Genomic DNA, 13,607 nt, shown 5'->3' on the forward strand with positions numbered 1-13,607 from the left:
AGTGTGTGGCTCGTGATTTTCTAGGAATTGGCTCATTGCCACCTGAGGAGTCAAACGCATGTGTATGAAAGTTGTTCATAGTGTTCCCTTATAATCCTTTAGATGTCTGGAGGGTCTGTAGTGATCTTCCCTTTCTCGTTCTGATTTTAGTGACCTACCATATGTCTTCTCTCTGTTTCTCTGTGGGTCTTCCTCAAAGTAGGTCAATTTACTGATATTTTTAAATAACCAGCTCTTCCTTTCATTGATTTTCTACATTGTTTTTCCATTTTCCATCTAATTAATGTCTGCTCTTTATTATTTCCTTCCTTCCTTCTGCTATTGTTGTGGGTTTATTTGGATTTTCTTTTTTTGGGACCTTAGACTATTGAGTGGAAACTTTTCCTCTCTTCTAAGGTAAGCATTTGGAGCTATAAATGTCCCTCTGTGCATTGCCTTTGCTATGTCTCACAGATACCTTTCACTGTGCTATATTTTCATTTTCACTTGGCTTGATGCCTTTTTAAATTCCTCCAGAGACTTCCTCTTTGGTCCATGGATTAGTTAGACGTGTGCTGTTTGATTTCCAACCGGTTGGAGGCTTCCCTGCTATATTTCTCTTCCTGATTTCTAGCTGGATTCTCTTGTAGCCAGAGAACACGCTATCTATGGTTTTCGTTCTTTTTAAGTTTGTTGAGGTTTTCTTTACAGTCCAGGATGTGGTCTATCTCGGTAGGCACCCGAAAAGAACGCGAGTCCCACTATTGTTAGGTGGAGTAGCCTATAAATGTCAATGGTTTGATGGCCTTCTAAATTTATCTCAAGACTTTGAGATCATTAACTCTTGGAGGTTAGGTGATGTATTACTTTCGACAAAGGTTTCAGGATGAGTGACCTGAAGTCCTGCTGATTCACCAGGGCGGCCTGTGAAGCCTTCGCCCTGGTGGTTCCCATCGATGGAGTCACCCATTTGTCCCCTGGTGGGTGTGAACCCCTCCAAAGCGCAGGGACTTGGATCGGGCAGCAGCTCAACACACAGCTCTATGAGTTTCCTGGTTGACATTTTCATTCATATAGTTTCCAGAAACATAACAAAATGTCCTTTTCTTCTTTACATCAAAACATAGTTATGCCAAAACCGGTTTGGCTCAGTGGATAGAGCATCTGTCTGCGGACTGAAGGATCCCAGGTTCGATTCCGGTCAAGAGCATGTACATTGGTTGCAAGCACATCCCCGGTAGGGGGTGTGCAGGAGGCAGCTGGTCGATGATTCTCTCTCATCAATGTTTCTAACTATCTAAAATCAATAAAATATATATATATTAAAAAAAAAAAGACATAGTTACACCAGAGGGAACCTTTGGTCTCCTGATCTACCCTTTCATTAGGCAGGTAAAGGGATGTGTTCTCAGGGGTTAATTTAGATTGGTTTTTTTCTTTTAATTTTTTAAATGAAATAAACATATGCTTATTATCTAAATGAATAAGCTACAGAGAAGCAAAAATAAGAAAATAACATTTACATAAAGTCTTACAACCAAAAAATAACTACCGTTATTATTTCAAACTGTATCCTCCCAATGTTTCCAAATATGGGATCATACTGTTTTACAATCTTTTTTTTTCTTTTTCTTTAACAGTAGACATGAACATTTCCCAAGATGTTATTTCTAATGACAGAATGGGATCCCACGGTATGGCTGTGTCATCATGTATTTAATGATCATTTGATAGACACAGAGACAGTTACAGCTTTCCCCGTGTGAAATAGCACTGGCGGCAGCTCTGTGCACAGACATGAGTGTTTCCTGGAAATGGAGACACCAGGTCAGAGCAACTGAGCACTTCCAGCTTTGGAACCCCATTGCCCAGTTAGATCTTTTTTCTTTCTTTCCTTTGTTGTTTTAGAGAGGAATGGTGAAGGAGAGAGAGAGAGAGAAACATCCATGATGAGAGAGAATTGAGAGGATCATGGATCCGCTGCCTCCTACACTCCCTCTACCGTGGAATCAAGCCGGCAACCCGGGCACATGCCCTGACCGGGAATTGAACCGAGACCTCCTTGTTCATAGATCAGCGCTCAACCACTGAGCCACGCTGGCCAGGCGATGATTGGGATTTTTTGATTTCAGTGAAGGGTTAGGCACAGAGTCCATACAGATGACATGAAGTCACATTAAGCCTCACATAGGCTCTCCGTGTGTAGGGGCGTGACCTGATGGGCAGCTGCAGCCAAGCAGCGATCGCTCCCTGTCCATGAGCATAGACTGCTGGGAGACACAGCTCTGTGGGCATCTACACCTTCCCGAGAGGTACCCACATGGGCCAGGCAGGAAACAGGAAAGCAGGCAGGTCATGTTCAGCCCGGGCCTGTGCCCTGCAATCCAGCCGCCCAGCCAGGGTTGCGTGCCAGGCAACAAAGGGACAGGCTTCGCCTGCTTCCGCTCTCAGGACTGACCCGGAGAACACCGTGTTTTGCACTTGAAGTATGCCTTGAACCCACTCTGTCATGGTAATTGCCCTCATAAAACGAGCCCGGGAACTCCGTGAAAACATCCCCTCGTTAGAGACCCAGTCCCGCCTGCTTTTATAGCCAGTTTAGGATGGGAGGGCCACTCCGCCGAGAGGCATTAAAAGACAGGCTGGAGGCCTGGAGCAGTCTGGGGGGAAAGAGCATTTGGAGGCGGACAGGAGAGGTCCAGGAGTGCTGACGGGGGGTCAGAGCTTCCATCCAGGTAAGGCAGCTAGCTCCTCGCCCCGGCATCCGGGCCACGTGCCCCCGGCAGCTGGGTCAGGCCGGGCTGGCCCGCACACCCCTTCCTTTTTCCATCTGTCTTTCTCTTCGGCTCCGCAGAGAAAGAAGAATTGATCCAGAGCATGCTGACCCAGGTTGCAGAGCAGTTCTCGAGGTACAGACTTCAGAGCCGGGTCCTCCGGAGATGTGTGCGTGTTCTCTCAGTGGCGGGGGCAGCCCGGCTCGGCCGCAGACTCTTGCCTGGAGGAGCGGCCCTCCCAGCTCGGCGACTTCTGTACTCAGCCCGTCGGGTGGGGTCCAGGAAACACTTATAGCAAAGGCCTTCTGCCCAAGACCGAGTGAGAAGGAGAGCCCACGTTGCCGAGATTTTTCTCGACGGGCTCTTCCGGGACTCGGAGTCCAGGCTACAAGCAGCGGGACCATTTTAAAATGGGCTTTCTGCCCTGGCTGGTTGGCTCAGTGGATAGAGCATCAGCCTGTGGACTGAAAGGTCCCGGGTTGGATCCTGGTCAAGGGCACATGCCTGGGTTGCGGGTTCAATCTCTAGTAGGGGGTGTGCAAGAGGCAGCCAGTCAATGATTCTCTGTCATCATTGATGTTTCTCTCTCTCTCCCTTCCTCTCTGAAATCAGTAATAAAAATATTACTGACCTTTCCAGTCTAGTCCACCGAGGGGAATGCAAATGGGGAGAGGCCATACGGGTGATACTTTCTTTTTAAAAAAATATATTTTTATTGATTTTAGAGAGGAAGAGAGAGGAGAGAGAGAGAGAAACATTAATGATGAAAGAGAATCATCGATCGGCTGCCTGCTGCATGCCCCCTATTGGGGATTGAGCCCAAAACCTAGGCATGTGCCCCGACCAGACCAGGAATCGAACCCATGGCCTCCTGGTTCATAGATCGATGTTCAACCACGAAGCCTCTCTGTCTGGGCTGGGTGGTACTTTTTTGAAGCCCAAGAGTTGTTTGACTGACTGGGTTGGAGCCTGGAGAGGGCACCCAGGTGCCCTGAGGTGGTGTGTGCCCAGGGGGAGGGGTGTGTGCCCAGGGGGAGGGGCGGGCAGAGCAATCCTGGGAGCACGGGCCCACTCCCAGCTGTGGAAGGAAACATCCCCCCTGGCATGGAGCCGCTCTGGGTCCCACTGGGCAGACACCTCCAGATAGTCTGAGAGCCTCTCTTTCCTCCCTGCACCCCCAGACGGTGCTACTTCCTTAAGCACCTCCTGGCATCTTCGTGCCCGCCCCCCGCACCTGCCCCCTGCACACCTCCCCTGCCTGTGATTCCACAGCTGCTTGCCGAGCCCGTTTTAACATGAGAATCGTACGGCTTATGGCTTTCTCTTTGTTTTGTTTTGTTTTTTCATTCCTAGAGCATTTAAAATCAACGAACTCAAAGCTGAAGTCGCAAATCACTTGGCGGTGCTCGAGAAACGCGTGGAATGTGAGTGCAGCCTCGGTTTCCCTGTCGCTCGGGTGTCCTTTGGGCTCGTAAACCAGGGGGGAGGGGCAGGGACGCGCGAGGTCTTCTCTCCGGGAGATGCCTCAGTGTCAGTGTCAGCAAAGGCTGGGGCAGTGACCGACCCATGCGCTTTAGATGTAACAAGTGCACGGCCGCATGCTGCCAGGGCAGCGAGGAAGGAACGCGGAGCACCGGGGAGAGCAGGGGGCCTCTGGACCGGAGCTTCTGCTGATTGCACACCTACGTGAGGGAGGACACGCAGACCCACGCTCCGTGGTCTCACAGTTTGGGGGGAATGTGTCCACTGTCCCTGCAAGGAGAGCAGGAACCTACTGGGAGCGGGGAGGGCCGGTTCCAGTCCTGAGCTGGGGGGATTGGGGGGGCACGCTGCTATTGTAGAATCCTGCAGGAATGCAACTTCAAGTGGAGCGGCTTGTGCGCCCTCATCCTTAGTAAGTGAGGGGCTGCGCTGGGACCCACGTGCCCCGCTGAAGGAAGGCTCTCCGTCAAAGTCAAGGCAAAGGGCAGCAGCTCCAGGCACCTTATCTATCAGCTTCCAGGGTGACTAAACAAGCCCAGAGCGGAGGCCGGCGGGGCCGCGGGGCCCCGGACACCGCCCGGCTGATCCATGTCGGCCGGCCCGGGCTGGATGGCACCTTCCATTATTACCTCGCGCGAATCGCTCGGGTGTTCTGGAGAAAGGCCATTCGGGAGCACGGAAAAGCCAGTTCGCCTAAGGACCGGGAGCATGATTCACACAGCCATCCTTCTCCAAGGGCGGTGACATCTCTGAGAGCAATGACATCCACCATCGGAGCCGCAGAGCGGTTTTATTTTCCCCATTGAAGAGCCGCCGAGAGAGAAGTGATTTGCTCAAATGCGCTCAGCAAATGAGAGAAGTAAATAAGCCAGGGACCAGCACCGGCGCCCGGCGGGGCTGCTCTCGCTGCCTGTGACATAGCACCTTCCTCCACGCCCGGCTGGGCGCCCACTGGGGGGAGGGAGGGGAGGGCACCTGAAAATGTAGCTTAGGAAGCAGGTTGTCAGCAGCCAAGCTTGCTGGCCACCAACACCGGTTGTGGCTGCATTGAACAGAAAAGGGGGTCTTCCTTCCTTCCTTCCTTTCTTTCTTTCTTTCTTCCTTCCTTTCTTTCAAATTCTCCTATGAGGATATTTTAGAGAAAGTGGAAGGGAGGGAGGGGGGCAGAGAGAGAGAAACTTTGATGCGTGATCCATTGGTTGCCTCCTGCATGCACGGTTGCCCTGACCGGGCCGGGGATTGAACCTGCAATCCAGGTTCATGCCCCTGACCAAGGATCAAACCCGAGATCCTGCAATCTTTGGCTCAACGCTTTAACCACTGAGCCATACCAGCCAGGGTGAAAAGGGGCTTTTTTCAAAGGATAAAAGGATTTGGAGGAGCTCCCGTGGTCACTGGGAGGGCCCGGGAATAGGGCTGGGCTGTGCAGCAAGAAGGGGAGCCGGAATCCCAGCACAGCGGACTCCGTGAGGATGCTGAGCTGCGTGTCAGAACCCCTGGCCACTGCTGCAGACGTCAAGCTGCTTCTCCATGTGCCGGCTGAGGGTTCAGGTTCTGGGCAGAGGGGACCATGTGCCCACACCCTTGCTGTAGGAGAGGCCAGGCAACGTGCATTAGTCTCCTGTGGCTGCCATGACAACGTACCACACAAAGGAGGCTTAAGCCACAAAAAAAGAATCCTCCCATGGTTCTGGAGGCCAAAGTCAAGCCTCGGGGGTCGGTTCCTGCTAGAGGCTGAGGGAGGATCTGTTCCAGGCCTCCTCCGGCTTCCGGCGGCTGCCAGCCAGCCTTGGCTTGTGGCCACATCCCTCCAAACGATCTTCACCAAACTATCTCCACAGGCCTCTCTCCTCGGTGTCTCTGTGGCTCGCACCCCCTCTGCCTGTCTCTTACACAGACACCTGTCCTTGGCTGTAGGACCCACCCTACTCCAAGATGCCCTCACCTGGAGGAATCTGCCAAGAGCCTTTTTCTAGATAAGATCCCACTCACAGGTCCCAGGATTTGGATGTGAGCACATCTTGGGGATGTAAGCCACTGCAGTGAGCCGTGGGCGTTTCCGTCCTCTGCGACGGGAGGCAAGCTCAGCTTCCTACCCAGCCCCGAAGAGGCGGGAGCTCTGCGAACATGGGAGGGTTCAGCCAAAGAACAGAAATGAGTGTTTGCTGCTGAGTCCCCGTCTACATGGACAGAGGGGAGAGCAGTCACCACCGGGCACGCCAATGTCCAGGGCAGCGGTGCCTCCTGCTCTGCCTCCTGCCCTCACCCATCTCCCCCTCCCCACACGGGAGCCAGCTCCAGCGCCCACTGCCCACCGTTACTTGCAAACAGGCAAGGTGAAGAGACCACAAAGGAATTTTGAAAACCCCTACAGAGATCTACGTTGACCTCAACTTGGGTGGCTTCCAGCGTCTGGCCTCCGATCTGAGGCCGAGGATCAAACCCAAGATCCCACAATCTTTGGCCCAATGCTGTAACCACTGAGCAACACCATCCAGGGTGGAAAGGGGCATTTTCGAAAGGATTTGGGGGAAGCTCCCAAATCCCAAAGCGTCTGGGACAACGATCAGGCCATTTAAGTGCCATGTGAACGAAGGACCGTCAGAGGAAGCAGCCCAGAGGACCGTCTTCCCTGGCCTGTCTGAGGCCCAGAATTCTCTAGAACTGGCTTGCTGGTTGGCAGGAAGACATCTCCCTGCAGGTAAACCACAGAAACCTGCAAATTCCCATGAAGATCTACAAGAAGCATCATGCCTTCGCCCTCCACGCTCAGGCCCGCTGCATCAGCCGAAATCCCTGGTGTGTTTACTGGCTGTGCTAACTTCCAGCACCAAGACCCAGGATGCAGGAACAGGATGGAGGGAGCCGCCCTCTCTCAGGAGTAGGGAGGGCAGTGGGAAATGGCCTAAGAATTGTGGGTTCGGCAGTGGGTCCCCACAGCCACACTGGAGTCTCTGCTCCCACCAGCCCCCAGCTCCCCCAGCTCCTGGCTGCCCGCCTCGCATCAGGAACGTGGCCTGCGGGCTGGCACCCCAGGAGGTGGCCACGATGTCCTTGGCTTTGGGCTGGCCCTCTCCTGGTGCTTCTGGCTGCCACCCTCCCAGCCTCCAGCAGCCTCTGCCCCCACACTGAGGGGCAGGGATGCCATGCCTGCGCTAATCCTCAGGGGGTATGCGTTCCACAGAGCCTCCCGCAGACAGCAGTGCCTCACCCCAAGGACGTGGCAGGCACCCTGGAAAGGGAAAGGGGGGCCTCTGAGGAGAGGGGTCCTGCGGCTGGACCTCTCGTGCAGATCACTTGTGCAAAGGTCATCCTGGCTATTCAAAAGGGCAGTCCTGGCCCAGCCATTCAGCTGGCCTGGGCCGCTGGGCTGGGAAGGCTGCCAGGAACATGACTCTCTCTTTCTCACACACACACACACACACACACACACACACACACACACACAGATGCACAGACATACCCACATGCACTCGCATGCATAATCCCCCGTATGCACATGCATATAAGCGCGCAGATGTGTATACACATGCACAGGCACACACCCATCCGTGCAGCGTGGTCACATGCACACACACTTTCTCTGGTCCTTGTGAGCTGTTTTCCGTCTGGAGCGCGAGCAGGCGGCCAGCCAGCGTCGGCCATCTGTAGGCCACATTGCATTGTTTGACTTGTTTTCAGTGGAATTTCCTGCTTTTTTTTTTTTTCACCTTCCAAACATAACATTTTTCTCCATCAAATGTAAGTCTCCCCATTTCCTTAATTCACTTTAAGAGTTTTTCTTCCTTTTTGTGTACAATGTTTGCCTTCCTCAAGGAGTCTGGGGTCCCTCTCAACTTAGAGATTATTTGTAAACAAAGGACACCCAGGTCCTCGATCACTTCCTGGTCAGCGATGAAGCATTGCAAGGGTTTCGCTTCCTTCCTTGTTTGTGGGCCACTGTGTGGGCCGGGGGGCCTGGAGGGAGGGGGTCCCTGCACCAGGGTCCCTGAGGATGGGCACAGGGCCTGGACCAAAACCCCAAACCACAGGGACAGCTGGCCCCGTGGGTCATGTAAACAATAGAGGAGAATCGAAGCTGAAGCCAAACCTGGCTCTTCTCCTTGTCAGCCAGGAAATGAGCTTTATGTGAATTCTTTACCGAAGTCCTTGGAGGAAGTGTTGAAACGGTTCACATGTCTTTAAACAGCTTTAACCAGCTCTGCAGCTGAAGGGGGCCACACACACACACACACACACACTCACACACACTCACACACACACACACACACTCACACACACACACACTCTCTATCTCACACACACACACACGCACGCACACACTCACACACACATACACACACTCACACACATTCACACACACTCTCTCACACACACACACACGTGCGCACGTGCACATGTACACATACACACACGCACACATACACTCACACACACTCACACGCACTCACACACACACATACACACGTGCACACACACACACACACGCACACATGCCTCTCCCACAGGCCCTGGGAGGGGGCCAGCCCGGAGCAGAGCTGCCGCCGGGCCCGATCTGCTGCCCCTGCCGGCTGAGCCCCAGAGCTGGTGTCCCTCTGAGAAAACCGTCCTGCGAGGTTCTCTCTCAGTGGCCTGGGACCTCCCCGCCGGACACACCTAAAGTCCCATGAGGACCGCCAGGCGTCCAGGGGCCCCAGGAGTCCACCTGCCCGGCAGGGCCTGCTGAGGGGCAGGAGCTGATGCGGAGGGGGTCTGGGCACCTCCGCTTCAGTCTGAGTTTCTGGCCTGCGCCCGCCTGAGTTTAACGTTCGAGATGGGCGAGTGGGGCCGCACATAGGAAACGGACGTCCAGTCTCAGTTGGAGTCTCCCCGAGTCTGCGTAGGACTCTTCACAGGGGCGGCCCCAGCTCCCCGAGGGGCCTCCTCCCCCTCAGGCAGGGGCAGGCAGGGCTGGGAGGGGAGAGAACCAGAGGGCTCCAGCAGGTGGGCTGTGCCATCTCCCAGAAGCAGCCCTGGTCTGGGAAAGGCCTGGGACTCGGCCCCCGTCTGCTAGTGTCGAGCCTGCCTCGCGCTCTGTCACCATCCGGCCCACGTTCGGCTCTGTAGCCGGAACGCGGGGCGGGCGGGCTGAGACGGCGCTGTTCCCTCCCACTGATGAATGCACGGCTCTTGCCATCTGGTGACTCACCATCCATTTCCGTGGCAACCAGGCTCTTGCTTCGTAAAGGTGATTGCCATGACGCAGCGGGATTCAAAGTGGTAATATGATACTGTGTGGCCCCCAAGGCTTAGTTTTAACATCACCCCCCAATACGTGGCTAGGCTTTCTAAACTGGTCTCTGTCCACTCCCGTGTGGATGCAAACGTGATGTACCCACCAAACTCCATGAGCTGGGATGCGGCTGCCACTGATAATGGGGGGAAAGCCAGTGGGAAAACAGAGCAAACAGCGTGATCCCAAGTCCATCTTTTTAAAATTAAGAGTAGACAGAATGCAAGGGGGCAGGGGGAGAAATGCATGGGAGGATACATGCCAATATGTATAATACGAAATGGGTTGTTTTTTTGCCCCAGTAAGATGGTAGATAAATTTTTAAATATTTTTTGAGATGCACCGTATTGGTGTTTTCTGCAGTGATCACCTGTCATTGTGTATGAAACGATGTTTGAAGCATCACGAGTGTAACCACGGTCCCTGGCTGGCCGGGCGCAGCTGCCCTGCGGCCTCTGCACGCAGGCTCCTCCTCCCCACGGCACCCTGTCCAAATGCAGACCAGGAAGGGTGTACACCCAGGTGCCTTTTCTAGGAAGAGAGCCGTGGCTTTCCCTGACTTTGATCCCATGTCCTGGTTGAAGCGGGAGATTCCCAGGCGTGGCCCAGAAGCCAGGGCCAGAGCTGAGTGTCAGACCCTCCAGATGCTGGTCACGCTGGGCAGAGGAAGTAGTGTTTTCACACAGCCTTGCCCCGTTGGCCCCTGACCCTGGGAATGGTTAGAAGCCAGCCCAGGAGGGGATGGTTCCCGCCCGCTGCCCGGGCGCTGCCCTGGGAGCGTTCTCCCCACGCGTGCCCTGGAGCCCAGCGCTGCCTCGGGGCGGGAGGAACCGCAGAGGCAGAGGCCTCTGTTCTCCTCAGAAATCACAGCATTTGACTTCTGGCCCCGTTCAGAGCCGCTCTTGATGAAAAGGAATAGAGGGTCTGTGGCCGCGTCGTTCTGCATGAAAACGGAGGTGTGATTACAGAGCCTTTCATTCCTTGTTCACCGACTCTCATCGAAAAGCCTCTTCAGGGCCGACTCCAGCCTAAAAGCCTCTTCAAAGCGGCCTGCCTCCAGCAGCAGCGCTGGGCCGCTGCGTGTCCACCGGAGTGAGTGCCCGGCGGCGTGAACGGCTGGAACACAGGCTTGGAGGCCTAAGCCTCAGCTCACTTCCATTTCAGAGACAAAGCCAGAGAGAGAGCTAGAATCATCAATGATGAGAGAGAATCGTTGATGGGCTGCCCCCCACCAGGGATCGAGCTTGCATGTGCTTTGACCTCCTGGTTCGTAGGTCAGCACTCAACCACTGAGGCACGGCCGGATGGGCTGCCCCAGCTCATTCTTTGATGAAAACTGCATCCTGGCTTTTCAGGCTCATTCCTGCCATTGGCTCCAGGAATGCCGTCCAGCCCGGGGCCTGCTCATCCTTCACCTGCCTGTTCATTTCTCCTTAATGACACGTGAACCCTCGCTGGGAAGGCTGTGGTCTTGCCCATTGAGCCCCATTGCATTTTCATGTCCTGGGGTCATATCTCTCCCTCTCCCCTCCCCCTTTCTTTTCTTCTGGATAAGATACTTTTTTTTTTAATTTATTTTTTACAGAGAGTAAGGGAGAAGGATAGAGAGCTAGAAATATTGATGAGAGAGAAACATCGACCAGCTGCCTCCTGCACACCCCCTACCAGGGATGTGCCCACAACCAAGGTACATGCCCTTGACCGGAATCAAACCTGGGACCCTTCAGTCCGCAGGCCGACGCTCTATCCACTGAGCCAAACCCGTTTTGGCTGGATAAGAGACCTCTTTTTCCTATGTCCTCAACTCATGCTTAGGGGTCTGGAGAGAGAAGCTAGGAAGTGGATGCAAGATTCAGGAATCAGGGAGAGGGACTTCATCCCGTAGAAGCCCACAGATGCAGGGCACAGCCCACAGTGGGCCACGGGATAGGTACAATCTTTGAGTCGGTATGGTTGAGCCGAGTGCAGGCGGAGGGACCCGCCTGACCATCAGCAGCCTGAGCCGGAGAGGGAACACTGCGCTGAGTCAGGCGGCCGCCCCACTGAGCAGCCTTGCGGGCCTCTCCGTGTATCCATGGTAACCCCTTGTTTCTCTCTGTCCCCAGTGGAAGGACTGAAAGTGGTGGAGATTGAGAAATGCAAGAGTGACATCAAAAAGATGAGGGAGGAACTGGCAGCCAGGAGCAACAGGTAAGGCCTGCGCCAGGCGGGTTCTGGGTGAGCCGCAGGCGGGGTGCTCCGGATGGGTGAAGGCGGGGAGCCTCAGCTGGGGCGCCGGGGCCAGCGCTGGGCTGGCCGTTGGAAGCAGCGCTTTCTCCTCATGGCGGGGAGGCTGGAGGCTGGAGGCTGAGTGCGCGTCCAGGGGCTTCAGCCGCCAGATCCGCGTCAGGGTTAACCCCCCCAGATGGAAAGACGTGACTCCCGTTTTTTAAGACCAGCAACAAATAGAAAGGAAAGGCTCTTGGCTTACAGGGGACCAGCGTCCTGGGGCCCCAACGTCCCGCGCCCGGGCAGACATCCCATAGTGCCGAGCGATGGGTGAGGGCGACAGGCCCCCAGCTGTCCTGGACTCAGAGTCCCGCGTCCGGCCGAGCGAGGGGTCCATCCTCATGTGCCCCTGTGGAGCCGAAATTTGTGAAGAAAGACTCAGTCTTCATCACGCCCCCTCGAAAGTGGGTTTTACGTACAGCAGGACCCTCTCCCGGAGCCGTAGTCACAGCTGATGCTCCCATTTCGGGCAGAGATGATTGCGCACTGGGCGCTTGCTGGGTGGGCAAGAGGGCGGTAGCCCAGTGGTGCCATCTGCCCAGGGCCAGGGGAGCAGGTCACCTTGGGGGGGGGTGTCTCTTGAGCTGGAAGGGTGCCCCCTTGGGTTCCTTCCTGCCACGTCCCAGGCACCCTCGCCCCTCCCCCTCCCCCCCCTTCGGTGGAAGGGAGGTGGGACAGGAAGGGCATGCCGCTCATGGTGGGCTTCCTGGCGCACACGGTCCTGCGGGTCAGATTGCAAGAGAAAGAACAAGGTGTGGTCCAGGTTGTATGCGTCTCCTGTGGCTGCTATAACAAAATGCCACAAACAGGACGGCTTCAAACAATAGGAATATGTCCTATCGTAGTTCCAGAGGTCTGAAATCGCAGTGTCGGTATGGCCAGGCTCCCCTGAAGGCCCTATCCCAGGCCTTTCCGGCCCTGGCGGTGCCGGCAATCCTTGGGGTTCCCCGGACTGTAGTGACGTTATTCCCGTCTCTGTCCTCCCATGGCCGCCTCTCCTGTGTGTATATCTGAGTCCAAATGTCCCCTTTTTAAAAGGACGCAGTCCTGTTGAGTTAGAGCCCACCTGCTCCATTGGCGTGTTAGCTGAGCATGTCGATCACCACCCTGTTTCCAAATGAAGGCACTCACAGGTCCCGGGCTGGGACATTAACGTGTGACCTTCGGGAGCTACAACTCAACCCACAACACACCACGGAGGGGAAATACACCTGGTGTCAGAGCCCGTGAGAGGAGGCCGGCCTGAGCCCAGAGGCAGGATGACAGGGTGGGCCGAGCCAGGTGTGGCGGGCGCCGGGGCTGCCCCCAGTGATGCACTGCCCCCGGGGAAGCACATTCTAGAACTCACAGCTCCATCCTCCAAGGAGAAGGCTTGCCGTGTCCTAGGCTCCTTCTCAGCAGCCAGTTTTCACAGCAGCCCCCACAAAGCGAGAGGCAGGAGGGGGTAAAAGTGGCTCTTACAGCAAAGACAGAGTGGGGGTGGGGGGATCTCAAATGTCACCAACACACTCAGAACAAAGAGGCCAGTGTCCTGGGCTCAGGTTGAGTCCACAGCATCATCCCTCCCCCCCCCCCCCCCAACCCCACCTCCCCAGGCCAGGCCCAGGCGCTCACAGCCCCTTCTGTGGTTTGCGCTCTCTCTGTCTCAGGTTCCGTTTTTACCATGCAGAGGTGTCATTTCGGCGTCCCTGGGACCCAGCTTACATGGGACTCCCCTGCGGTGTTGGGGGAGAGACTGCCCCTCTGATAGCTCTTCTCGTGATGCCAGCCCGGCCCTGGCTCTCTGGAAGGGCGGAGAGGACAAGGGCACCTGCCAGGCGGGCCCCACTTTG

General features: G+C 55.4%; 1 protein-coding gene across 2 annotated transcripts in view; it reads left to right on the forward strand.

Annotated features, from left to right (window-relative positions):
- The window catches only part of PDE9A (phosphodiesterase 9A), an 87,254-nt gene that overhangs the window by 53,051 nt on the left and 20,596 nt on the right, over positions 1-13,607 (forward strand). For both annotated transcript variants that reach the window (XM_084873643.1, XM_084873642.1), the window contains exons 5-7: positions 2,834-2,888; positions 4,107-4,177; positions 11,613-11,697. In XM_084873643.1, the coding sequence (XP_084729769.1) occupies positions 2,834-2,888; positions 4,107-4,177; positions 11,613-11,697 (211 nt within the window). The remainder of the gene's footprint in view (positions 1-2,833; positions 2,889-4,106; positions 4,178-11,612; positions 11,698-13,607) is intronic.

This window comes from Pipistrellus hanaki (assembly GCF_964339955.1).
Source record: "Pipistrellus hanaki genome assembly, chromosome: 2".
Lineage (NCBI taxonomy): Eukaryota > Metazoa > Chordata > Mammalia > Chiroptera > Vespertilionidae > Pipistrellus > Pipistrellus hanaki.